Below are 27914 nucleotides of genomic sequence, written 5' to 3' on the forward strand. Positions count from 1 at the left end.
AATGAAGACCCTAATGGCTCTGCAGCTGTGCGTATGTTAAGGGCAAATGGTCAGCGGCTGGACTGACGCCTGGATGAATGTAATTCATACTGTATCAGACATCTGCGGTCGTTTAGGCTGATACGTCAGAGATGCGTTTGTAACATTGTGTACCGTCAAAGGCCATATATGATGATGGGTTCGCGATTTCTCCCGGTTTTGGAGCAGCTGACATCAGAGATGTCATAATACACTGTAACAAGGTGTTGACTTAAGGTGAGTGTTTTAAGGCCGAGTAACCTGGACCTGCAACTCTCATTATGAGAGATCAGTTTAATGGGCAGTATGATGGATGGATATGAGAAAGAAAATGTGGAGATGGTGCGGTGTCACAAATGTTGCTTCATATGAGTAGTACTACCTATTGTAAAACTGAGTTTTATTTTCTGCACACGTGTGTCACCTATAGAGCGTAACCAAATTGATATCCTATCAATCAAACGCTAGGTTTAGTGCCGCGTGGCTACGTTTTGATGTTTGGTCACTTAAAGCACATATAACGAGGATAACGCCGTTATGACGATGGAATGCTTAGCCATTGGCTTAGCAATGTGATAAGCCAAAACAGGAGACGTAATACAAGATAAATATAGATGGTAGCGAAGCTTGCATTGGCCACCACGTCTTCAAGGACGGCCATGATAAAGACCGTCAGCGCCATCCATCCGTTGCGGGGCAAACCACAAATTGCGTCGTAATGCCGTCACCTGGTACGTCACCATTACGTATAGCGCGGGGCGGGCGCTCGCGCTGCGCGTGCGATCCATCACGATGTCGAGCCGTGGAATGTCAGAACCGCTGTTGAAAGCAAATCCAAGAGCAAAAACTCAAACAATTTGTAAACAGAGAAGAATCAACACTAGCGACATGCGTGCAACAAAGGACACAGGAGACCAGTTGGGGGCTTGCTTTCTTTTATCACAGGTAAATTCGCCATGCCGTTGTAAACAGTATAAATACCCACATGAGACAATTGATGTTCTGAGGCCTCTAACACAGTGACTTTTCAGTGATTTCCATCTTTCATCATAAATACCCACGACAGAATAATGTGCAAAATAACCAGTATGACAGTCCTGTACTGAATAAGAACGAAAGGATAATGTACAAATTCCAGCAAACACAGGTGGGGCCCAGGACCTTAATGTTCAATGCTTGCTGCTATAGCTGTCCTCATGTACATCTCACTCTTTCCACGTATCTCTCGTACAAAGAAGGTGGAAGTGAACATATTTGCACTTGAAGATCACATTATATGATATTTGCATTCTGTGTGGTGCTATGTCTGCCCACAGTTTTTGGCACTGTAACGAATGCTATGGGGGAATAAGAAGGCACAAGTCCATTGGCTCATTTTAGAAGTGTGTGATACTTTATCTTGCAAAACAGGCACAACAGTATCAGCTTCCAGCAATGACAACCTTGTTCAGTGTGTGCACACCCTGGTGATGACTACTTCTACTTTGATTACAACAGCATTTTTGTATTAAAGGAATGTCAAAGCATCGACAATGTTCTGTGCTTCTGCTATTTTGTGCACATTTTGGCTTGTGGTGTAGATTTGCAAGCTGCACAAGGTGCTTAGCCCTGCACATAACTGCTCCTACATAGTTGCACACAACTACTGAACTCAGCGCAGGATTCAAAATATGAAATTACGTGAAATTGAAAAGACGACGATGAAGAAGAAAACGGATATGAATAGTCACAAAGTGCGCAGTCAGCGTACAGCAAACTCATAGCTATAACAACATGGAGAGCCGAGCGACATGCGGAAGAGTACTCGGCTCTGTCTATAATCTTACGTATTACTGGCAGAGCGCGCGAATTGCTACGTTAAAAACATGCATGTTGTATTAGTACAGACATTATTCGCGCCTCCGATTAAATTCTTTTGGTTTACCTTCGTAGTTTGCCACTCAACATGGAGGAAGGAAACACAGGAGCGGCCCTTCCAACTTTTTACCATCGGGAATCGTGACGAGCGTGCCAGGTGCCACAGGTCCCCCAAGGTCGCCATTTTCCCATGTATTTGTTCCTATCCCGATGCGTGCAATGCTAGAGGCCGCCCTTAGATACCCCATTGTTACCAGACGTTGGCTTGCGTGGATTGTAGCGCGCTAAAGATCCAGTTGAAGCACAATCCAAGCCAGGCCAAGTCACCGAAGGAGAAATGGACGACTGCAGCGCCTGGTACGACAGGTACGCTATGTGATGCACGCAGCCGTGCATTACATCCTTCCGATCGCTTAACACGTTTAAAAACGGGACCAAAAAGTGAAACACGACAGAAAAAGTTGTTATACGCGTTTTATTTGGACATATAAAGGCTAGATTCATTCGCAGAAACAACAAAAACATTTTGCCGCTAAACTTAGCGCGCTGAAGTGATCCGGAACGGCAACAGTGGGGTATCTAGTGGCGGCCTTCTTCGTTGCACGCTTTTCCGAGGTGAGTTTGGGGGTTCTGAGGTGCCAGCTTCGCAATGCATTCTGGGATGCTCCTGTCTATCATGTGACCGCTCACGTGACCCCAAGAGCATGCGCAGGCCAGCTGTCACAGCAGACGACGGGAGTCGTGATTGTCTTGCAGTTCAGATATGTGCATTGTGATGAACGCCGCACGTCCAGCTTCATTTTTGTGTGTTCGGAGGTTTACTCTTGGTTTACCTTTCTACTACAAGACCGGTCAAGGTCTGCAGGACAACCACGTAGGACTAGAAACATCATTCGTGGCAGCGATGTTTGCGTGGCGACGTGGTCACGTTTTGTGTGTTTGTTGCTGAAGTGGTAAAGCACTCCAGTAATCAAATTTGTACAACGATGGAGAAAATCAATTGAATCTGCAGCTGTAGCACAGCCACAGCTTGCAAAGGAACAATTCAAAATAACTCTCTCACAGACAGGAGTACGAAACAACCGGTCGAGTACGTGCTTACGAATGAAACGTATTCCCGTGGCAGAGCTGTTTTCTGTTGAACCACAGCCACAACCGCGGTAAGAACACGTTAACACTACGTTGTTTTTGCAGTGGTGTTCACATTTTAAGAGTAAATGACTTTGGAAAAGCATAAAAGCGCTAAAAGCAGCGCGAGCAATAAAGCGTTGCCAAACCGAAACTTTAGAGAGGATCTCGTGGTGGACAGGAAGTAATGGCGGTTTTGACTGGAGCAACCGCCAGAGGGGTCCCACGGAAATCTGCTCGAAACGGCCGCTCCTGTGTTTCCTTCCTCCATGCCCCTCAACAACCATGCTCGCATCATGTGATGATGATGATGATGATCCTGGAGGCTATCCCCTTTGTATCGGGTGGACTGCGTATAATGAAGGGCGCAGGGTTGCTAACACAGATTTTGTATTTTTTGCCGCCTTCGCTACCATTTCTATTTACCTTGCGTTAATACTCCACAATCAATAGCGTCTAACGTCACTTTCAGAGATACTTTGCTGTTTTCCGGCATAGGGCAGGGTTCCTACAGTTTTACCCGACTCTCTAACGCTTGCACATTTTACTTTGAAGCCTCTGGTGCACGAGCAGGCGTGATAATAGCGGTGTGATTCAATCACGTGTACGCCGTTCTTCCACCGTTTTCCCGTGAACGCCGCCATATTGAAAGCGCAGCGCCGTCTAGCCGGGGGAGCATGTAGCGCCCTCTGTGGACGCCATCATGATGACGACGACGTAATAAACGCGCCGGCCAGTTGTCACCTGGCTCTTCGGCACTGGCCTTTGGTTGCTTCGAAGCATACCAGCTGCAGAAGAATTCTGCAGCTGTTCAGCAGCTGTTCTTCAGCGTCTCGTCTCTCTCGAGTTTCCTGCCCGTATCTTTGGCCTCTTGGGCCTTTCTTGTGGATCCCCCTGGTCCTAGTGCTGGTCCGCTGGCGGGTAATTGACCAGGGCCGAGCGCAGCCGGCGGCGATGCCGGCCACTAGCAGTGAGCCTGACCCATACTGGTCGGCGTTCGTGAACCTACGCTCTGTTCCCCTTGACCTCTTCAGAGCCAATGGCCTTGCTTTCATTCCGGTTGTTCTCAGACCAACCAATGGCGCAATCATCCGCTCTAAAAATCCCAAAGCATGCTTCAAGGCCTCGAAGCCGCAACTCCTGACTTCCGAGACATCGCTGAGGTCCGCCAATACGGCAGAGATGGCATTGTCTGCAAATCCGCCAACCTGAATGTTATACGCTCCCTTCTAGCCACATCCTCCTTCGGGGGCGTTCCCGTTGATGCCTTTATCCCGCATCACCTTGCCTGCGTCAAGGGTGTGGTGAGAGGTGTAGACGTCTCTCTCCCAGCATCCGAGGTCCTGGAGCTGTTCGCCGACGTTGGCGCGCTGGATGCATTCCGCTGCAGCAGACTCGATAACGACCTACGCATCCCCACTGAGTCAGTCGTCGTGACTTTCGCGGGTCATTCCTGCCCGTCCAAAATAAAGTCTTGACCCCTCATCTTCTGCGTGGACCCCTACAAACGAAGACCTATGCAGTGCAAGCGTTGCTTTCGGTTCGGGCATAATATCAAGAACTGTAGGTCCGATCCCCGTTGTCGGCGCTGCGGAGAAGCCCACGCCGAATCCACCTGCTCTGGTAACTCTGCCACGAGGCGCTGCCTCTGTGGCGGCTCCCACCCAGCTGACTGTCAATCATGTCCTTGCCGTGAGCAGGAGTCCTCCTTGCTTGAGATCATGGACTCTCGTCACTGTTCCCGCTTTGATGCCTGCCAGTTTAAGGAGCCGTGGCTCTGATTTCGCCAGCAGAGCTCAGCAGCCCCGAGTTCTAGATGACCGGCTACAAAACATGATCAATGCCGCCGTCAACGCCGCCGTGTCGAAGATGAGGGAAGAAATTGTCTCCCTTTGCTCCATGGTTGCGTCACTCTCCTCCGCGCTCTCTGAGTTTGGTGGTGCCGTCCAAGGCCACAAGCAAGCGACTGAGGTACCCGCTCCGGTGCCTCCCCCTCAGCCTGCTCAGCCCTGTGAACCTCTCCCTCCCTCTCGTCTTCCGACCTCCGAGCAAGCTCTCCCTCAATGCTCGTCTCCTGAGGACATGGACGCCACGGCTTCGCACTCCAAACGTGGTGCCTCTCCCCCTGCACTAAGGTGGTGCAGCCCCTGCGATAACCCCATGGGCAAGCGATCGAAGAAAGTGGGCAAACAGAAGGGTGGGGATGGAGACGTCCTCGCCGCCGCGGTTGCAACATCTATATTAACCGATGCAGAGTAGCCTTCGCGTCCTTCAATGGAACTGCATCTCGATTTCATCAACCCTGCCCGACCTCCATATGCTCATCTCTCATTGTTCACCTGACGTTATTGTTTTGCAAGAGACGTGGCTGTCACCGCGTCGCCCCTTCTCCTTCCCCGGCTTCCATGCATTTCGACTGGACCGACCCGTGGGGAAAGGAGGCGGCCTCTTGACCCTTGTTTCTCACCAGCTTGTGCACTCCGCCCATGTTGTATGGCAGATTGCGTCCCCTCTCTGCGAGGCTCTTGCGGTCCAGCTCACACTTCCCTGCAACGGGTCCCTGGCTGTTTTGAACGTGTACTGCCCAGTGGGCTTCCAATCCCCCTCAACTTTCAGCGGTGCACTCTCCAACCTGCCCCACGGATACGTGGTCGCTGGTGATTTTAACTCGCATCACGTTCAATGGGGGCTCAAGACCGACTCCAACGGCAGGGAGCTGTGGGACTGGATATGCCGTCACCTCTCTGTTGGGAATGACGGATCTCCAGCGTTCCTCCGTGGCACCGCCCGTTCTGTGCTCGACCTCACTCTACACCCCTCTTTGGTCCGCCTGATGTCGTGGCGAACCCTCACCTTGGGTTCCAACAGCGACCATCCGCCTATCGTCTTCGAAGTGGCCATTCCTGCCAGGCAGTCTGTCTCTTCGCGCTCCCTGTGCAATTTCCACCTGCAAGAGAAGAACCTGGAGCGACTCCTTCAGGAAGGTGTTGGCCTACCTGCCAGCGACCGCGCGGTCAATGCCGTGACCTCTTTGTCACTCTCGATAGCGGCTGCTACTTTTAGTCTCGTTAAGCGCTCTCAGTCAAACTGCGCCCCGTGGTGGATCGAGGCGTGTACAAGGGCCTACCGTCGTCGCAAGGCTGCTTGGAAACAAGTGCTTGCAAACACTTCCTACGTGAACTGGAAGAATTACCAGTTTCTCAAGGCTGTCTTTAAGCGTACCATCTCCGCGGCTAAGCAGTCTTTCTACAACGAGCGCAACTCATTTCTGTCCAACCCGAAGCATCGGAAGGCCCTCCACCGGCATATTACACACCTCCGGCGATCGCTGTCCTTCGAACCCCCCTGCGACTCCTCTGTCGTGCCTGATGACATTGCCAGAACCCGGCTCGAAAACATAGCCAGAGGTCTTGCGCTGCGCTTCCACAGCTCTGTTTCACGAATCCAAGCGCTGCCCGACGAATCGACATCCGGCTTCTGCGCCGTTACCGAAGAGGAACTCGACTCAGTTGTGCGTGCTCTTCCGAACCCTGCCCCTGGTCCGGACGGCATTACAGGCAGGATGCTGCGGTACCTGTGGGCTTCCCATCCTCGCGAGCTTCTAAATATTGTGAACGTATCGCTCGAGCAGTCATGGCTCCCAGACGACTGGAAGGTGGCCAAGGTGGTCATCGTTAAGAAAATTCCCACGAGGGGCCTGGTCATGGACAACATTCGTCCAATTGCCCTGACCTCCGTCCTCTGCAAGACCATCGAGCGCATTCTGCACCGCCGTCTTTCCTCTTTCTTGGAGAATACTACTGCTCTTAAAGGAGGTCTAGGGCCTACAACTTTGTTTCTGTTTTTGGTCAGTATGGAATGTTAGGCGGCCGAAAACAGTTTTCCCACAATTAGTGCAACCGTAGCTAAATTGGGACGCCTGCAATAGCTCCTCGAACCTCCCACGCGCGAAACACCCTCCTTCGCCTTCACGATAGGCACGTGATGAGCGCCACCACGCACGTCACTATGTGACGCAAGTGGTGAGGACGCTCCTCATTGGACTTGGGATCACATGATCGAGGTGAGCAACATCGCCCACGCCGGAGCGTCTGCTACCGCTTCGGAGACGCCATGCGTTCTCCGGCTTCGTGATGTCCGAAACGGAGGGTTTGACGGCTGTCCACGACACAACCACGATTTTTTGGGGACCGCAGGCACCACAGGAAGAACGAGTGGTGCAGCCCGAAATTAACTGCGTTTGTACAGCAAAAACCCCGTGCTTCTCGACAGTGTGCAGCCTGTCCGACAGTTTTCACCGCGCAGTTGGTTCAGTGGCTAACAGGTGGCGCCACAATACCGCCGCCATCGCTAGCTTTCTGCTGCTGTGAATTCTGAGATTGCACAGAAGCCACAGATATATTACTCTTGTGATCGTAATCTTATTTTCTCAGGCTGCGTATATGCTTCTTTTTTTTTAAAGAAAACGTGATATAAATCATATAAATAATAGAAGTCAACAAGAGGCAGCTCGCCATGTTCGTAGCAAACGGTTTTTCCTACGAACGAATGAGGGGCTCTCTACCAGGAACGTCACACTAGAGTGGGTGTGGTCTGCAGTTGGAGCGCTCCGGCGTGTCACCGCGGCAGCGATTTTCCAAATTAATTGCACCGTGGTGATACAACTTTGGACAGAAATATTTTGTGGGAATGCTTTTCACATACTGCTTTACAAGATGACAGCAGTTTTGGGCCATGTTAGATACCACGTTAATGCTCCTTTAATGACAGCCAGATTGGCTTTCGCCCCCGCTGTTCAATCTGGATGGCCCACGCGAACCTTGAAAGCCAGCCTTGCGCGTGAGAACGGGGAATTGTCTGCTCTGGTTGCCCTAGATATTGCCAAGGCCTACGATAGCGTGGAGCACTGCATCCTCCTTCAGTGCATGACTGCCCTCAACATCCCCCCGTATGTCATCTTGTGGGTGAGCAAGTTCCTCTCCGGACGTTCGTTTTTCTGCTCTGATGGCCGTTTTACATCTTCGTCGCACACTCAACTCAGGGGTCTCCCTCAGGGATCTCTTTGCTGTTTAACATCTTGATGAGCTCCCTGCATCTGAAGCCTGACATTATTACCATGACTTATGCGGATGATATTGCCTTCTTCGCCTCTTCCACCTCTCTCCATGCGCTGTACGAGGTGCTCCAAGCGCTGCTCTGCTCTATCCGACTGGATGCGCTCCGCACACCTCTCCTTGAACGCCCAGAAATCCGCACTGATCTTATTCCAACCCAGCAGCCAACCTGTGGGGGCCCTAACCATCGACCTGAAAATTGGCACAGAGCCTATCCTGCAGACTAACCTGCTGAAGTATTTTGGGTGTCTGGTACGACGACAAGCTCCACTGGGACCATCACATTGAGGTAGTGAGCCAAAAAGGTACAAAGGCAACTGGCATCCTCCATCGTTGCTCCAGCCCCGCATTACTCTTCCTTTACAAGTGTTATGTGCGGCCCATTCTGGAGCTCGGGTGCGGTCTGTTTTCCCACCTCCCGGACTATCGCCTAAAGAGGCTCTTTGTTATCGAGAGGAAAGCCTTGGGCCTATGCTTGGGTCTCCCTACGTATGCAGCCAACCAGGCGCTTTATGCCGAAGCTCGTATCCCTCCCCTCAAGACCCGGTTTCGCCTGCTGGCAGTGAACTGCTTCCTTTCCCTCTGCCAGAGCCCACTGGCGTTGAGACAGAATTAGTCCCTGAGGAACGTGACTCGGTGGGTCTCTCGGCGGTGGCGCAGGTCCAACATCCCCCAACTTGTATTCGTCGACTCCCTTTTGGCACCCCTGAAGATATCGTTGTCTGATCTGGCCCCACCCACCTGCCCGCTGAGGGACCTGTCTCTGCTGATCGCCGAAGCCTTCCTCCCTAGACGTGTCCTAGCTCCACCGGCCAGGCTCGAGGCCCTCCTCACGGACCACGTCAGCCCGTTCCAGTCTCACCTGGTTGTTGCCACAGATGCGTCTGTGTCCACCGGGCTGACGGGTGCTGGAATTGTCTTCCCGCAGCTGGATGCGCACTTCCCGATTCGCCTCCCGGACTTCACTCCAGTGTTTGAGACCGAGCTCCTCGCCATGATACTGGCTCTCTGCATGGTTCCTCCGCAATTCTGCAAGATTCTGCTCCTGTCAGACTCGCTGTCTGTCATGGCAGCTCTGTCGGACCCCTCTGCCGACGCCTGGAAGACCTTCCTGTACCTTACTCAAAGTCATATCACGGAAGTCGTCTTGACGTGGATTCCAGGACACCGTGGCCTCTCTATCAACGAGTTGGCTGATAACCTGGCCAAGGCATCCCTCGCTGGGCCATTCATCAACCTCTTACCTCCATTGCCCGACGCCTCCGACGTATCGTCAGGCCCGGCTGTACTACAAACCGTCCAGCAAGTCCGCCTCCTGCCTTTTTGGACGAAAAACCCCAAAACTTGGTCCCGTCAAGTTGAGGCACTCTTCCACGCCCGCAGGATCCAAAGTCAAATGACTAAATACTGTGAGGTACTCCCCTTGATTCCCCCTGACCTGGTCGACGACATCGACGACGTACTCTCCACGGTGCAGGCAGATAAAGCTAACGACACCCTGAAATCCGCCATCCTATCTCGTACTGAGATATCGGAGCGCGCCAGGATCCAGCAGCTCCTAACATCCGGGGAGCTAGGAGACCGTCGCATCTTCTCCACGCGCGGCCGATAACAAGGTCGTCGGGGCAGTACCGCTTGCGGTGCTGTTCCGGGAAGATCTTTTCTTGATCTTCTCCACCGGATGAAGCAGCTGCTTGGACACTTCGCAGACGACCATGCACCGATATTACGCCAATTATTCCTGAACAGCCCTCCGCACAAGGTCAGGATGATCCTTGCTGGCAATGACGACGTGTCGTTGGATCGACTCGCTGAACTTGCAGACATTGTTATAGGTACATTCTAACCTGTATCGATCGATTTACGCGGTGGCCCGAAGCAGTCCCGCTGACCGACATCAGCGCACAATCAGTCGCCTAAGCTTTTGTCGCATCATGGATCGCGCGGTTCGGATGCTCCTCCACCGTGACCACCGACTGCGGACGGCAGTTTCAGTGCTCACTGTTCACTGCCCTTACGCAGCTGCTCGGAACTCGCCATATCCGTACGACTGCCTATCACCCCGCGGCGAATGGGCTAGTCGAGCGACTACACCGGCAGCTGAAGGTGGCACTCACTGCTCACGCTAACCCTGCGCACTGGAGCCAACACTTCCGAGCCAACACTCCCTTCGCGCTGCTGGACATCAGATCATCAGTCAAGGCAGACCTTAGCTGCAGTTCAGCAGAGTTGGTGTACGGCTCCCCGATCCGGCTCCCAGGTGATTTTCTCACCCCCAGCCCCGCCGAGCCCCATCCATCCCACACCGCGTACATCGACAAGCTCCATGACTTGTTCCGCTCCATCACCCCGGTTGCGCCGCGCATGCGGACGCGGCGAACCGTTTTCGTCAGCCGGGACCTCAAGAACGCTTCGCACGTGTTCATCAGAACCGACCGCGCCAAGCCACCCCTTACGCCACACTACTCCGGACCGTACCCTGTGCTCTCCCGCACCCCCAAGACCGTCGTCGTCGACCTCAGTGGCAAAAACGACACGGTAGCCCTGGATCGCGTGAAGCCGGCATACGTCTCCTCCGTCATCCCCTCTAACTACTTGGACCTTCCCGCCTCTTCAGCCACACTGAAGCCCGAAGCCCACACAGCCCGAAGGACTGTGACATGGTCCCTTTCTTCCGACCGTCTCCACCGGACGACGCTCTAGAGGGGGGAGCCCTGTAGCGCCCTCTGTGGACGCCATTATGATGACGACGACGCAATAAACGCGCCGGCCAGTTGTCACCTGGCAGGTGCACAGCACGGACCTATGTTCCTTATTATGTGCTAGGTATCCACAAGCACGTTCAAAACTGTTTACTGCTCATGCCAGAGAGAAGGAAGGCACACGTGTCGTGTGCTTCGTCCCTGGCATCGCTTTCCTCCTTGCTGGAGTGTGCTGGGAGCGAAAGCGCTGGGTGTGAGGCTGGCTGGAAAACGGTGTATACATAGTTGCACATAATCTTGATATGCGCGTTCTGATGCACACACAGAAACTTCCAGTCAGATGTTAACCAATTCATATCTAACATGGCTCGAAACTCTAATTCACTCAATCAGGAAGTTGTATCACTGTTGTATGCAATGAAATAAAAGGAGATGAAGTTGTTGAGTCTGGCATGACGATGACGCAATCGAAAAACTCCAGTGGTAAGGTTTTTACTCCTACTTGGCCAATTCCCGAACATTTTATGTCCGGATTACATCTTCACCTGGACACCGAACCTTCAATTTCTGAACTGTTCGGGTGAAATCCGGACAGGTGGCACCCATAGCTGACGCGCTCACGTATACTGCTGTTATCCCACAGCTGTGATGTACGCGGCTATTGTCGAATAGAGTGGTACGCGGACATGAGCACACGCAGGTGACATGTGCATGCGGTTCTTCAAATGAAACAGCACTCCATTTGTTTTATATCTTCGCTTCTGCCGTACTGAGTTTCCGCACGAAAACTCGGAGATACTTGCATATATTCGGTTTGGAAGAGACATCGCGGCAAAACTCACTCGTGCTGAATGTGGCGAGTAAACTCAACATGAGCAGTGATGCTATTAAAAAAAGTATTTTGAGAAAAAAAAAGTTTTGAGCATCGAAATATACATTTTGGGTAATCTGACCATAGTCAGTCAAATACGATTCACCATTTGACTTCGCCAATATCAAGTGCCGTTATTTTTCTTTGATTTTCGATTTGTATTCTTTTTGATTTACGTGTCGTTTGCATTTTGCGCACTGCCGCTCGCGCACATCAGAATACTAGAATGTATTCCTCTTAACTGTCTCTTCATCCTTGGAGATGTTCAATGGAAAATCTCGCCTGGAAGTCGATGAACATTTGCTTCAATTTCGTTGTTATTGTCGGAGCCGTTGAGGATTGATCATTATATCGTCACCATGCTTCCACGGAGGCAGCTTCGTGGAAAAAAGCGTGCGCAAGCGATCTTTCCTTTCCACGAAGTATCGTGAAAGGAATGGCTTGTTGGCCAGTACATCATAATGTTCGTGGAAAGATGTGAGGTGGAAGAAGGTCACGTGTTAGTAGAAAACCATAGTTTAGCCGCATCTTTTTCCATTCGGGATCGTTCCAGCAAAAAGCTAGGCGAAACACCGTCCTCAGGCAGACCCGTGGCTCAGCGGGACCTGTCCCGCCTAAATCGGGGCATCTGGTGATGTAAATTTTGAGCCACTTTGGAGCCACAAATTATGACGTTTGAAGTAATTTAGAGCACAGAAGTATGCTCCGTTGGGGTACTTTAGTAGCAGTATATTACCCAGCCTTTGCTTGGGGTATAAGCTGAAATGTCAATAATTCCCCTTCCCACAGGCGCCAGTTGGGAACTGCTGTGTGGCAATTGCTAACTATGAAGTAAAAGAATATATAATAAAGAATATAATAAAGCATCCCGGAGTAGCCAGTCCCGAGTGGCTCGAGACTAACATCTCCATTTGTTTTTTCTTTTACATATCAATAAATCAGTTGCGCGCGCCACTCGCGTTTGGTTATACCGCGCCTACCTTGGCAGTGCGGAAACAATAAGCTCACATAAGTAGGTACCCTTTTAAATAATGTATTATTACTATTATTATTATAAAAACGAAGAGGGACTAGAAATGTTTCATGCGAATTTCCCAATTTTGCACAAAGAATGCTCTACTTTGCTACTTGTTTTCCTGATGCCCTACAATTCCTTGCCGCTCGGCGCAATATTACGGATTTTTATCAGGATGGCGCAAAATAGCTCATTTTGCGCAGAATGGCGCATTCGGTGCGGGAGCAGAATCACTGCACGAATGAACAAACGGAGAGCTGAGTAGGGAATGAGGGCCAGTTCCCACTTGGCGACGCCGTCGTGAGCGGGCGGCGGAAGTAGACGCGTATTTCTCCCGCCCCATCGGAGCGCACAATTTTCGTGTTCCCAACACAGTGGCATTCCATCGTCCAAAGCAGACGAAAAACCAGGGGGCGTGGCCTTTCTGTGCCATTTGTCTATTGGTCGCCAGTGTATCGTTCTCAGTAGCTCTCATCGACGTCGTGAAAGAAGTTCGGCATGGCATTTTTTTCGCTCGACGTCTCTCCCCACCCCACGTCGCAAATGCGCGTCTATTTCCTCCGCCCGCGCACGAAGTCACGTCGCCAAGTGAGAACTGGCCCTGAGTGAGCATGACTGAGCATGCAGGTAGACGTGTGCGCCGGTGAAACTTTGACTGGCGGCGGCGGCGTCAGCGCCACAAACATACACACGTCAGAAACAGCACAAAACCGCAACCTATCGTCATCGCGATCAGTAAATCGGCGAATACGTGCGTGAGTGCGATGTATTTACGTCGTGCCTTTATGTTTATAGTTTCCGTATCGTTAGAAGCAGAGAAAAGTAAACCCGACTTCACGAGAGGGCTAAAATGCGCGTTTTCGTGTCCGAGAACAGGGACGAAGTGGCTCTCGGCGCGTCGGTTGGAAGCCGGTGGCAGCGCCGGCGCACATGTCTGGACGTCAATGTATCCGCGATCATTGCGTTCGTGGGAATAAAGACGGCATGATGATAATAACAAACGTTTTTTAGCTCTATAGTACAAACAGTATTTAGGAACGATGTTATCGATGCTCTTCCATTATTTGTGGTTAAAGAGACGGTCGCATCCGTTCCAGTCATTTTCGAGACTATATAGTGTCATTTTATTCGTTCTGAACCACTGACCACGGCATCGAAAATACCACACTCTTAAAAAAAGAGTGTACTTTAACTCCTTTTTTTTTTGCCACATATATAACACCCTTTTGGAGAGTACAATTACGCTCAAAAGGGTGTCTCCTCACTCCCTCAAGGGAGTAGCATAACACCTTTCTCCCTACTGGAGAGTAATATTGCTCCCCGGCAGGGAGAAGGGTGTTATGCTACTCCCTTGAGGGAGTGAGGACACACCCTTTTGAGCGTAATTGTACTCTCCAAAAGGGTGTTATATATGTGGCAAGGAAAGGAGTTAAAGTACACCCTTTTTTTTTAAGAGTGCACGCGAAACAGCAGCGCAGTTTGACTGTTATTCGACGGAATACATGACATGGCAGACGCCGGATATTGAGAATATTCCGGAATCCCCCTCTCTGGAAAAACAAGCAAACGTCACTCCCTAAGAACCAACGAGAGCGCGATCTTGAGGAAAGGAATGCCGCCCCTTTCTTCCTCTGAGCGCCGGGCTCTCACCCTGGAGTGACGTGATGCCGCCGGATCTTCTGTGGCCACGGAAGCGGCGCCAATCTATAAAATTCGTTTATTGAATATCTAAGAACATTTTGGACTAGGAGGCTAGGAGTGTGCTATGTGGTGAAGTTCATTTTTAACAGTATAGTGGTATCAAATGCCGTGCCCACTGCGTCGGTGAGCGTTTAGAGGGACAGTCACATCTGGAAGCCTACACTCTTAGAAATGAACTTCACCGCACAGCACGCTCCTAGCCAACCATCATCTCAAATGATATCTATCGTTGTCTGGCCTGATTTGTTGAAAACGGGAGGTGTACGCCTTTTTTGTGGCACTTATGCATGCTGTTCATAATTGACACAAAAAAGGTGTACGCCTCCCGCTTTCAGCAAATCAGGGCAGATAACGATATAATTCGAGATTGTGGTTGGCTAGGAGCGTGCTATGCGGTGAAGTTCATTTTTAAGAGTGTAGGCTTCCAGATGTGACTGTCCCTGTAAACGCTCACCAACGCAGTGGGCACGGCATTTTGGACCCACTATACAGGATGTTCAAAATTAAGCTTTCACGAGCGCTACGCAAACACAGCGATGACAGGAAACCGGATGAGAACTTTACGCTACTTGTGTAAGAAACAGGTGCTGCTAATTATGTAGCACCTGTTTCTTACTCAAGGAACAGAAAAATAGCACCAGTTTTCTTTTGTTCGCCTCTTTATAAAGTGCTAGTGAAAGCTTAATTTTGAACACCCTGTATTGTGGCTCCACCTTAGGGACGTCGGCAGAGAGGATAGCGACGCGGACAGCCGCGCGTTCCACGGAGGAGCGCTGCGCGTTGCATCCGCGTTTTATCAAAACGTTCAAAACATCCAGCTCAACAAATTCAAACAATTGAATTTGCATCCGTAAGGCAGGATATATGCGAACGGATATCCGCGCGAATACGCCGATATAACCGCACTCGCGTGCTCTTCAATGAATAACATCCGAATGAAAAATGCATGGAATGTGCGCGTCACGAACACCTCAGAATACCGGGATTCGATTGTTCATTTTTAATGTCATTTATCGATTATTTCCGCTTCTCTATTTTTTTCTTGATCTCTATGGCTGATTTTTTTTAGAGTGACAGAATACATTTGATGGTCCGGTGCTCAGACATGCCAGAGCCAGTGCCGCTTCAGTTCTTATTTCAACAGAGTGGACATTATACATTTCCACAGCATGACCACCTCCAGGGAACCTTTATCTGGGTCGTATCGCTCGCTCCTCCACTACGGGCTATGCGTTATCTATGCACGGGGAATTATCGGCCTCTCGAGCTGCCGGGAGATAAAGTTCTGCCTAACACAGAGACAATGAAATCCCACGGTTGACATCAGCCACGTAAGTTCAATTCGTCCATATTTCACGTTATACTTAAAAAAAAAATTCACAACATCGGTGACATTGCCGACAATATTGCTTCTCGCGTCAGTAAACGACACACCGTGTCTTCCACGCCTTTCGTAAATTCGATATTCGCCAATGAGCGCTATTGTCGTCGCGGTGGAGTGATCTACTATTTTTGTTACTACTACTTACGTTTATCTGCTAGTTTACGTTTATAGTTAGTTTATCTATAGTTTTTTGGAAGGCGGCCTCTCTATGCCGGAAAGATGTACTTCTGCGTCGCATACCAGAACTGTCACGCTTAGGAAGATTCAGCTGCAGACTGTACTGTTACGTCCGGAGCAGCGTGTCATATGTCCGTATCCGCCACCTGCTTGCTCGTGAGGAATAGCCTGATGTTGTTTCATTGTTTTTTTGTTTTTGCTCGAAGCAACGATAAATGAAGACAAATGTATTAAATAACGCAGTAGATTCCCGAATGCGGAGCACCCTCGTTGTGTTTTCGAATTCGAGATATTTAGAGTGAGGGAGTGGATACGCTATGGATACCACGGTGTTCTTACTGCGGCGCAGGGGCTCGCGACCTTAATAAATGGTGAGCAATCTAAAACAATGACACCAAAAACGGTGCAGAAGGAGTGTTCATCTATACCGTAAACATGCTGCTTCTTTCCGCGCTGGTTATAGTCCTTCCGAGTTTCGTTCGGTGCTGCGGGGACAGTTCAGTTATAACTGAAGACAATAGTGGGCTGGTTGGTGACATCTTTCCTTTTTTTTTTTTGTCTTTGTGACGCCCTAGCATGCAGTTCACTCATAGTCAGAACTGTAGCAAATCCATCTCAACTTTTCTCAACAGAGTAAGTGGTCCTTTCAGTTACATTCTCGTGCCTCTTTAGTTACCTCACAACACATGCAACATCAAAAACATAGTCGAAAGGAGCGGTGCGCTAAGTGTAAAATGCAGGAGGCGCTACAAATGGGAACACCGTGACGATAGAGAGTTTTAATGCGTGGTACGCTATACCACCTTTGAGTACGTAAGAGATACGTTGGTGGTTCTGCGCACGTGCAAAATATAAAGAGAGCTTCCACGCTATCAGAACAACCCCCTTACGTACGCAAAGCAAACCAGCAGTTTTAGCAAACCGTTGGTAACGGTATCGTGCCTATCTGAATCAATCGTGTGTGACTCAGAATCTTATCCACTGATTGGTTCCGGTTGACAGGGTTCGACGCATGGAACGTTATCAACTGTTTGCTAAAACTCTCTAATACTGTTATGCTTGAAAGCGATTCACGTTTTATTTCTTTTGATGTGAGTCTGGGAGGGAAGAAATCAGTCTGTGCAGGGCTGTAATTTCATCACCCGCTTACGCATCACGCCCTTACCCTTATTCGAGCCGTCGGCTCTACGGGTAAGCACCGCTATTATTAGTGTGTTAGTAGACTGTTGCTAACGTCACCGTGAAGCTACCCTACCTACCGGAAACAATGGCAGCGTGCATGACTCGGAATGTTGTCCGTCCATTGGGCGCGGTATAGACACGGTACTTCTAAAGCCACGTTATCAACAGTCTACTCTCTACTGTCTGACAGGGAATATACAAGGTGCGCTTCTGAACAGCTTCTGCGTCGCGGATTAAGCCAGAAGACAATCGTGGGAAGGACAATCAAAACATGGCTCCCGGTGGCTTCCAGCGGTTTATGTCGAACCGTATTTGCCTAGTGATTGCACTGACTGTCGTCTTACTCGTGGGATTCCTGTTCAGTTCTCGCGCCGCTTCATACGGAGCCATGGTCTTCAGCAAGACTCCTATAGGAACGGACTTGTTCATTGTAAGAAGCGTGAGGGCCGACGCACATGCTGCAGCTGGTCGTGGTGTATTGAATGCCACGAACACTAGCGCTGTCATTGTAAGTAGTATGGCAACAGGCACAAGTAACAGCTCTGCGATACGAGTGCATCTGGCCACGTCACAGGATGCAAGCTCCAATGCAGTGAAAGACTGTCCTCTGGTTCCTCCAAATCTAGGTAAGCTGTATACTGCTGGTTTGGGAACTGCGCTATACTTGAGTGGGGCTTCAGTTCTTTGCGTAACGGAAGTGTTATCATTTTGCTTTCAGCAAACAGTGCGACGATTTTGTTGGAGGTGTATTTATGCCCCTGGGGTATACATGCCGTTTCCGCCCCTTCCCGTTTGGTGCCAAAACGGCATCCGGTTTCACAGCCAACACGCCCTGCGCCAACCACTGTGCCGATCGTTTACAGTTATCGCTTCTTATTTGAGGAGAGAGAGAGGGGGGGTCGTATACGCCTTTTTGTGGCAATTCAGATTGACACAAAGGGGGGGCGTGATGGCAGGATAGGCTCGCCGTTGTTGGTCACACAGAAGTGGGCGTCGTCACGACTATAGCAAAAAAAAAAAAAAAAAGGAAACGCATAGCAAGACAAAACACAAAGGAAGGACGGACGGATGGAGGATAGAGGAGATTGAAGGATGGGGATGCGGTGAGGTGCACGAGTTCATCGGGAAGAGTAGAGTACTAGATGGGTCGATCAGCAAGGCCTGTCTTCAGCAGGAAGAGAATGAGGTTTCTTGCTTTGGCGGAACGTTCGGCAGAAGAACCAGCGGCGTAGAGGATGTCTGCTAGCGAGCCCGAGGTGTTGCGAGGGAGATGTGTTTCGCGCGCAGAATGGTATGCTCGGCAGTCTCGCAGGATGTGTTCGATTGTTTCGGGTTGTTGACAGTGGCCACAGCAGGCGTCACCCCTAGAGCCTATCTTGAACAGCTGAGAATTGGTGAATGCACACCCAGTGCGGAGCCTATGGAGCATGGTCTGGATGCTTCGAGGAAGATTTTTCATGGGAAGAGGAGAGCGATTGTGCTGTTCACAATTGTCACAAAAAGGCGTATGCCCCCCGTTTTCAACAAATCAGAGGCGAGAACGATATCATTCAAGACGATGGTTGGCAAGGAGCGTACTATGCGGTGAAGTTCATTTTTAAGAGTGTAGCGTAAACATAAGCATAAGCCCCTGCCACAACGTTGTGGTGGGGGCTTGTTTATGTTTACCTGAGGATGTCATGCATACAACAGCAGATTCCTTGAGAGAGAGCGCTTGGTCCAAATTGCTTCTATAGTGCGAAATCCGAGGTTGTGTGTTAATAATACTTCCGTAAGCAATGACCGCTCGCCCATGCCCCATATTATTTGGAATCGTTTGAACGCCATCAAGCCATTTGTAAGACATGTCAGAATGTGTAAGAAGACACGTGTAAGAAATGTCACCTGTACAACACGGAAGCCAAAATGGGTTTACGTGCTTGTGCTGCATGATCGTTTACTGAACATTTACTGCAGAGCTCGGAATAACCCGGTTGGCCTGTATGAATAATGTACAAATTTGATTCAGGCTTTTGATTCAGAGTGATTTTGATTGAGAGAGCTACTTTTGCAATGGATCAGGTAGCACCCATGGTGGGTTGCTGAAAGCTCCAAGGTTTACTTTATTTTATTAATTTACTAACTAACTAACTAATATACAAATTCATTATTCAACCGTACATTAGCGTATAACGGCATTCGAACCGAAAAATTGTTCCCAAACATTTTCTACAGAGCCCGGAATAAACCAGTGACCTAGATCAATATGGGAACTATGTGTAAAATATAGCTGTACAAATTTATTATCCAACCGTACATTAGCGTATAACAGCACTTGAACCAAAAAATTGTTTCCGAAACATACTTTGGAAACGGAACATACAAGGCATACAACATTTGTAACAACTGGGCACCACATGCGGGTGTAGGGTGTTCCTGAACGTAATTGCATGCGATCTTTCCTCTGCAGTGACTCGTATGAAAGTGATCACAAATCCACCTCCTATAGAAGAACAGGAAAAAATCTTCACTGACCTCATGCCTGGTGGAAGATACACACCGAAAGAGTGTCGGTCAAGGCATCGAGTAGCCATTATCATACCATACAGAAATCGCAGTGAACACCTGGTGGTGTTTCTCAACTACATGCACTACATGCTGAAGAGGCAACAGCTCGACTACGGCATCTACATCGTAGAGCAGGTACACCTTTATCAGTTCATATCAGGAGCTGGTCCTTCTGCAGTAATGAATGTTTTTGCCAGCAACGTATAGAGGAACTTGCGTCGGTATGGCAGATGAGAAATAAGGACACACACACACATACATAAATGGGATGATGATGTGGTGGGTCATTCTCCGCCATTATGGCAGTACACTGCCCCATAGCGCTTGTGGAAGGGATGAGAAAGTGATGATGATGGGAAAGGTGTCCTATTAGAGTTCGTCCATTAGTCCAGTGCTGGAGAGGAACTCAGCAACAGCTCGTAGGCATTGCATCAGATGTGAGGCGTCCGACCGTGGCCCGAGAATTTTGGCTAAGTCGAACTGGCGCTGATCGACGCGTTGGAGAGCAGTTTCCATGAGGGCGTGATCGCGATCGTACTGTCCGCAGACCAGGAGGACGTGATAGAGGTCACCGCGCACACCATGTGGAATAGAGGCTGGTCTCGCCGACACCGAGGAGGTGTCTGAAAGCCGGTGTAAAAGCCACATTAAGTCTCATGCGGTGGAAGACTGTGGGAAAGGAACGCGGCATTCGGCGGTGGAGAGTAAGGGACAATGTGGTGTCAACGGAGTAAAGCAGAGAGTGGGTGATGTCACGTTGCCATTGAGACTACACCATGGGGACAGTGAGGCTTGAGACGAGAAATAAGGAGCAGTCATCGTTGTTGCCCGAAGTAGAATGTGGGAAGTAAGTAGGTGAAGGAATTCCAGATGGAAAATAGTTGCGCTGGAAGTTAAAATGACGTCGATACAGGCTAGCTGGTGAACGAACTCCATAATGAATGTACCCGAGCAATGGGCAGAAGACAGAGAAGACAAGAAGATCGACAAGAAGAAGACAGAGCGCTTCGTGTTGGCTTTCTCTGTCTTCTGCCCATTGCTCAGGCACCTTCATTATGGGGTCGCTAGAAGTTCTTTTGCAAGTTCTTCTGGGGCAGTAGGGCAACGAATCATCAGAGTGTTGGGTGATCGAAGCGCCATTACGCTTCCTCACAGAACGCAACAGGTATGGGATCGGCTTTTCGCCTCTGACTCTATTACAGCGATGTCGTGGCTGTGGTGCGCTTCTGCAATCCCGCTTTAAACAGGGACATCCATGCAGCAACACAAGAATGGTGGTGGTTCGTCCGAAATCTACCTCCCGACACGCACCGGTAAAATGGGTACTGACTGTCGCCCTACTTGGCGCTCGGTTCTTCAAGGATGGTGAATTTTTGGGGAAGTCCCGTAACCGCCGCAACCCTACTTTCCAACAGACACAAGCATGGAACACACGAATGCAAAGCAGCTGGTCCTCTCCGCTGCGACGCCTCTCCCATTTTTTCCCCTTTCCATAATTCGCCCCCTCAATACCCCTGTGCGAAGTGATGGGGGCCGAGGGTCCGTATAGGAATGGCACCTCTGCAGGCTCTTCTATCTACAGGGTGTGAGAAGATTTCCGGATACATTTCAAAACGTTATTACAAATCGTACAAAAAAACAACCATAATGCAAATTGGCACAGTGCTGTAGATCTCTCAGAAGTTTTATTTGAGCTGACCCTCAATATTCTACCGCAGTTCTACCGGTTTGCAGTATGATTGTTAACATGTACGATATTTAATAACGTCTTGAAATGTGTCCGGAAATCTCCTCACACCCTGTATATGCCAAACATTGCTTCTTCCCTTTCGCTTTGAGTACGACATTTGTGATATTCTCACGTTTGGCTGTCATGATTTTTTATTGAAGTGGAGACAAGTTTTCTAACTTTGAAGTTATGAAATGATTGAGTTATAGATATGAGCTAAAGATAGGGAGGTCAATGGACACTCAAACTGAAATACAGGCAGCAACATCTCAAAAGGTCATCTCACTTCCTCCGAAGACGTAATGCGGGAACTATACCGGGCTGAAGGTTATAGCACGTATTATAGAGAAATTTTTATAGAAGTCTTGCATATTAAAAAGTTCCTGCTTTAACTGCAGGCAGGGAGCGACCCATTCAACCGGGGCAAGCTACTAAACGTCGGTTTCCTGATCGCCTCGAGATTGTACGACTTTCAGTGTTTCATCTTCCACGATGTGGACATGATCCCCGAGGACGACCGCAATCTTTACACGTGTTCGGATCAGCCAAGACACATGACGGTGGCCGTCAGTAAGTTTGATTACAAGTAAGGCAACCTTCAAAAACAGAGGAGGGTGTGTCTGACGGGGAAATGTGAATGCAGGCTTCCCTACCAGGGATATTTCGGGGGCGGCTGCGCACTTAGCAAGAGTCAGGTGGAGACGATAAATGGCTTCTCGAACGAATATTGGGGATGGGGTGCTGAAGACGACGACCTGGCTTACAGGTAAGGGAGGTAAAGCTCCGTTTTTACCTAATATGTTGCCCTCGTTCAGGTGCCCGCAAGCCGTCGTTACAAACTGCGACCTTTATCCACTGCGCACGAATAGAAGGTCTGACCAAAAAGAACTCCGGAATGAAGTTTTATTTAAATGGCAAGATAATCACAGATTTGAAAACAAACAAACGAACGAACGAACAAACAAAAACTTAGTTACAATAGACGGCTTTAGGAAATCCGAGTGCTCTTTGCGCGTTGCATCCTGGGCGCTTACTATCATGGGGGAAGGGAAAGTGGTTCGTTACGTTTCGTTTTCGCGGCTTTCGATGACCTTGACATATCGTGGGCCGAGAAATGAGAAATCGAACCAGTTCGTAGACCTTCTTTGGAACAGGTTCCCACAGTTCAAAGCAACGCTCAGCACTCCGAGATTTTCTGAAGTCGGTTATCGAAGTAGTAGTCCCCATTTCGAAACCACGCACTTCAAGGGGAAAAGTTTGAATGAAACATGGAGTATAGACTTGACAGCAATACGAAAGGAACGGGGATTCACTCCGTTGCGTCGTTCGTGATTTAAGCGCGAAGGAAACAGCAATTTGCGCTTTCCTTCCTCTCTCCCTCTCGAGATACGCGACAACGCGAGGCGGCTTTCCATTGGTCTCTGCAAACGATGACTCACGATGATTGCATGCGATACCCGCACCACCATATACCGTATGTCGCGCCTCTTGGAGAACGGAAAGCGCAAATTGCGGTTTGCTCCGCGGTAGAAATCACGGCCAAAACATCTTGGACCAACATTGGCTATGTCGGCCCAATATTGGACCCAGATTGGAACAATATTGGACACCAGCATTGCCAGTATTGGGCCAAGATGTTGTGCTGCTTGGGGGATGACGTAACGAATGAATCCCGTTCCCTTTGAAGGTAACGAGATCACTCCGCGAGGAAAAACTTTAGCACTTTAACGCTTGTCTAATACCCCTGCCGCACGGGAACGAAAAATGCCATTATGCGCCTAGTGAGTTAAGTTGCGATGTCATTCGCGCGGTGCCACACGGACGGTTTTAACGGCACATCTCGCAGTCGGCTTACTAAGCATACCAAGTGCCTATGCTAGTAAGTGCTAAGCGCTTACGCTAGATGTGCCTATACCAACCCGCTCAGCTTATACTATAAGTTTCAATGACATGTGCCTAAATGCCATTTTCAGCTTACTGCGTTCGCCACAACTAGAATTGATCTTAGAAAGTAGCATTTTTACTTAGTGTTCATGCCGCATCGACATCATAGCGTTTAATGTCGTAAGAAAATGACGTGTGGCACGACTTCGTAAATAATGTCATTGGAGACCCAAATAAGACCGAGCCGATAATGTCTTTGTGCGTGTCACTGTGGCTCGGGTGCGCTCTTTGTTGACAGAAGCGGGTGTTTTAACCCCCCCCCCCCCCAGTACAATCAACGAACCGTTAGTCTTCCACTTCACTTTGATGCCAATACATCTCCAGTATCGTGAGCTATTATGTGCGCATGTGGCTTAGGAGGGAAAGGTTACTATTGCGGCACGCAAAATTGCTTCAAACACCGGCAATGCAAAGGCTTTAGAGTGGTGGACGGGCTCATCAAGTTCCACTTCAGTGAATGAAACGATGTGTCTCCAGTATTTTTGTTTTGGTTTCAGTCTGTCTACCAACGTCATGATGACGTTTCTAGGGTAGAGATGTATTGATTGGAAAAAATTCTTTCGGGGTGTCCTGAAAATTTAAGCCATTGCGATGCCACAGTTGTTCGGTAGTTCTGAGCAAAGCTTAAAAGATAATAAAATTAAACAAAAAATTGCTTGCGTCAGTGCAAACAGCGCCGGGTTAACTGTGTGGTTTCGGAGGAGGACTGCTTCGATTGTATCAAAGTTTCAAATTTTTAAGTATTTTACTTTATTTAAATGAAAATACATTCCGGGTACGTCAGTCCTCGTATATTTGTCTGGTTTTCATTCCCTGCTTCCGTTCGGAACCACGGTCATAGACTGAGTCAGGAATACAGGCATTCTTCTTCGCAAATCACAAAGCTGCGTTTTACTGATGTGCTATTCTAGGTAGGCGTATTGCAGATACGGTGCTGCGGATTTCTCGCATATGTTTGGCGGATGACACAATTCGCATGTGTTCGTGGTAACACTCTTAAAAACTAAACTTCACCGCATAGCGCCCTCCTAGCCAACCATCATCTCGAATGATCTCGTTATCCGCTCTGATTTGTTAAAAACGGGAGGCGTACGTCTTTTTTGTGACACTTATGCTGTTCATAATTGTCACAAAAAGGCGTACACCTCCCGTTTTCAACAAATTAGGGGACAAAAGAATATCATTCCAGCTGATGGTTGGCTAGGAGCGTGCTATGCGGTGAAGTTCATTTTTAAGAGTGTAGTTATATGCAACCGTCAATCATGTCGACATGATCTTGTTGCGCAAATTAGAATAGTGCAAGCGAGTTGGTGTACTGTAGAACGACGTCACATATTTCCTTAAGTTTGAGGAACACACAAGACAACTCTCTTGTTTGTTTGTTTGTAAGGAAAAAAAGAGAGGAGAAATTGAACTCGTCTCGCGACTTGTGCACCCTCGAACACTCTTGTTGTGCGGTAGGAGCTGTAAAATATAAAGAGGCCCGAAAAACTACGTCGTGCATACATTAACTTCTGTAGGGTTTCGAAGAGGAGCGCGTTTATTATGATGACCATGAGTATGAGGATGAGAGGGATGAATTCTGAATTCGTCCCACTCATCCTCATACTCATCGTCATCATAATAAATGCGCTCCATCCATCCATTCTCTCTTATCCCATTCAGTATGAGTTGGATCTTTTCAGCGTCGGACATGTCAGGGTTGGAACGTTTGCATATTGACAATACATCTTCCACGTAGGACATACAGGATTCCTCAGACTGTTGAGTACGGGAAGAAAGCTTGTGCTCCGCGTCGATCTTCCGGAACGCTGGTCTGCCAAAAAGATCGCGCAGACGACCAGAAAATTGTCCCCAGTCCTGGAATTCCACTTCGTGGTTCAGAAACCACGTCTTCGCGACACCAGATAGATAAAAGGCGACGTTGTTCAGTTTGCTGTTGTCGTCCCACCTGTTGTGACGACATACGCGGCCAAATTCGTCCAACCAGTCGTCGACGTCTTGGCCGTCGATACCATTGAACGTAGGCGGGTCGCGTTGTCGTACCACCGGAGGGGCCTGCGAGGGGCCTGGGGCAGGCGGAGGGACCAGCGAGGTCGAAGGCTGGTTAGAGCCTCCTGAAGCCGTGCCATTACCAGCAGCAGCCGGCGGAGCGTTAGCCATCGGTGCAATTCGTCGACATCGAAGTTCCAGGTTAGCTGGCTGGGAAGTCAACAGTTAGCAGATATAGTTAAGGAGGGGGAATCGTTCGCACCTCCACCAAGTTGTTGGGTTTCGAAGAGAAGCGCGTTTATTATGATGACGATGAGTATGATGATAAGAGGGATGAATTCTGTCTCACACTTCGCGTTTTTTTATTGCTGCTGGTAACGATAGAAAGAGCCGATTATTTAGGCGCCACCGAACTTCTGAAGATATTAATGTCAAGCAACTTCATAGCTAAGAGTTACGAGAGGATAACGATGTTAATTGCTTCGGAAAATTACTCGTCTCATTCCAGCTACTGGCATTTATCATTGCACTAACTTGTAACACCGTTTTATTATCTCCCAGGGTCCGCTATCATAAATACAAGATCACAAGGTACTCAAGCGATATTGCAAGGTACACCACACTATCGCATAAACAGGCGGAGCCCAGTCCCGCGAGGTAAGCTTGCCTGTTTCAAACTTTTCTCCAGTTCAAGCAAACTTTTCTGCACGATATACATATCTGTAATGCGCGCGAGCTTAGGCGTAAACTTATTAACGAAACGCATTTTCTTTTCTATAGAATGAAGCTTTTGAATGAGAGAACCAAACGTTTCAAGACTGACGGTATTAACAGCACGAAGTACACAATTGTAGACCTCGTGTTCAAAAAACTTTACACGTGGATCTACGTGGACTTGCTGTACAAGAAACCGGAGGCATCTTAAAAAGGTTCACTCGTGGAAATCTCCTCCCAATTATTGGTTATCTATTCACTTGCTTTTCAATGCTTTACATCTTGTGAATATATAATAATAATTCGGAGTAGATTTGTGCTTCCTACACCTGCGTGGCTGCATGCTGCACGTGGCGCGAGGTGTTGGACTGCAGATAATCTCGATCGCCTGGGGTACTCGGAAATCTCCGACACGCGGTGGGCGCTGGAAGCAGTCTTTACCTCCCCCCCCCCCCCCCCCACACACACATTGCTACCGACCTCGGCCGGTGAAAAGTGAGTGATCTCATTGTGTGAGTGATTGATGCAAAGCCGTCGAAGCATGCAAGATGTACATGTTCAGTGATCTTCGTTCCTGACAGCAGGCATACCGACCACGGAGGACAATTTTGGATCACTTAATTTAGTTTGTCGTCGTTGAAGTACCCCGCAGGTACTTCATTCATGTCCAAGTACCATGTAGTGTCCATCCATTTGCCTCGTGCGTCGGCTGACGTGATCTTCTCGCGTTTCTTTTGGATCGATCCCAAATGGGCTATACCAGGCCGTTCCCGCGTATTTGAGAAAGAAGTCGACATGGGATCGGAACTCTGATCTACAAGACGCAATACATCAGCGAATAATATCATCCAAGGACAATATTTCGATGGAACTACTACAACGCTGAACTTGCAGATCACAGAAATCTTATCCGTATACACAAGTGCTCTGTGCTCACTCCTAGCGGACGCGCCCCGAATACGCTTTCGGACCATCCAGAAACTTTTCATCACCAGGCATATATGTGACCTTTCAGATTCTTTGCAGCTGAGAGACAGTCACAATCTCTGTCATCTCATAGGTTCCCTGCTGTCACGTTGGGTGCAAGAAGACCGTCCGAGATTCGAGGAGCTTCTCGTTGCACGAGTGAGCACTCTGAACACCTGGGTTGTCAGTTTGAAGCATATTACTGTGGTGGCATTCGAAATGTGGAAGCGACTGACAGACATGTGATGCTCTGTATAAGTGTTTTTTTTTCGCGTGGAAAATATTTTTGTGTTTTGATAGGCCACTGGCGCAAAAAGTATTTCGCGGGCATTTAATTTCGCGATCCCGTCAGATCAATTGCGATCCCGTGAACGGCATGCAATCTATTATGGTACAAAGTGGGAAGAAGACTCTCCTACGTCGAACGCTACTCTCTCCACAAGGACACTAGCCAAATAGCCTCGACCTCTAAGCAGCCTCGGACGGTTACCCTTCTGGTTCCCGTTGTGAGGCCATACGTTCTGCTTTGCTTCGTGTACTGCGCTGGTACGCGAGCACCGTCCAAAGCCCGATGAAGAGTTCAGGCGCGTCCCCCACAAAGCTGGACTTGCGAGCTAGTATCCTGAAGCCGCTGTAAGGTTCGTGGCTCATGGAAGTGTACACTTCGCTCAAGCAGCGCCCAGCTCTCATGCGATCTGGATTTGAAGAAGTTTGAATATATCCCCATAGTATGCAGGTCTGCACAATAATTTGTCAGTGTGATTTAACGTGCCCCCCCATACAAACTACATGATCCTGTAATAAATAGGTACTTATCCACTACCGTTGTTGTTACTTGTTTTCATTTGCAAATTTTCTTCTCTGTTTTGAGCT

General features: G+C 49.1%; 1 protein-coding gene across 1 annotated transcript; it reads left to right on the forward strand.

Annotated features, from left to right (window-relative positions):
• Positions 1-175: 175 nt before the first annotated feature.
• LOC135400943 (beta-1,4-N-acetylgalactosaminyltransferase bre-4-like) lies at positions 176-27865 on the forward strand. Its single transcript, XM_064632968.1, has 8 exons — positions 176-255; positions 15575-15737; positions 17340-17775; positions 19599-19831; positions 21824-22011; positions 22069-22191; positions 25923-26018; positions 26142-27865. The coding sequence occupies exons 3-8, from the start codon at positions 17421-17423 to the stop codon at positions 26284-26286; spliced, it is 1140 nt and encodes a 379-aa protein (XP_064489038.1). The 5' UTR covers positions 176-255; positions 15575-15737; positions 17340-17420; the 3' UTR covers positions 26287-27865.
• The last annotated feature ends 49 nt before the right edge of the window (positions 27866-27914 follow it).

This window comes from Ornithodoros turicata, chromosome 7 (assembly GCF_037126465.1).
Source record: "Ornithodoros turicata isolate Travis chromosome 7, ASM3712646v1, whole genome shotgun sequence".
Taxonomy (NCBI): Eukaryota; Metazoa; Arthropoda; class Arachnida; order Ixodida; family Argasidae; genus Ornithodoros; species Ornithodoros turicata.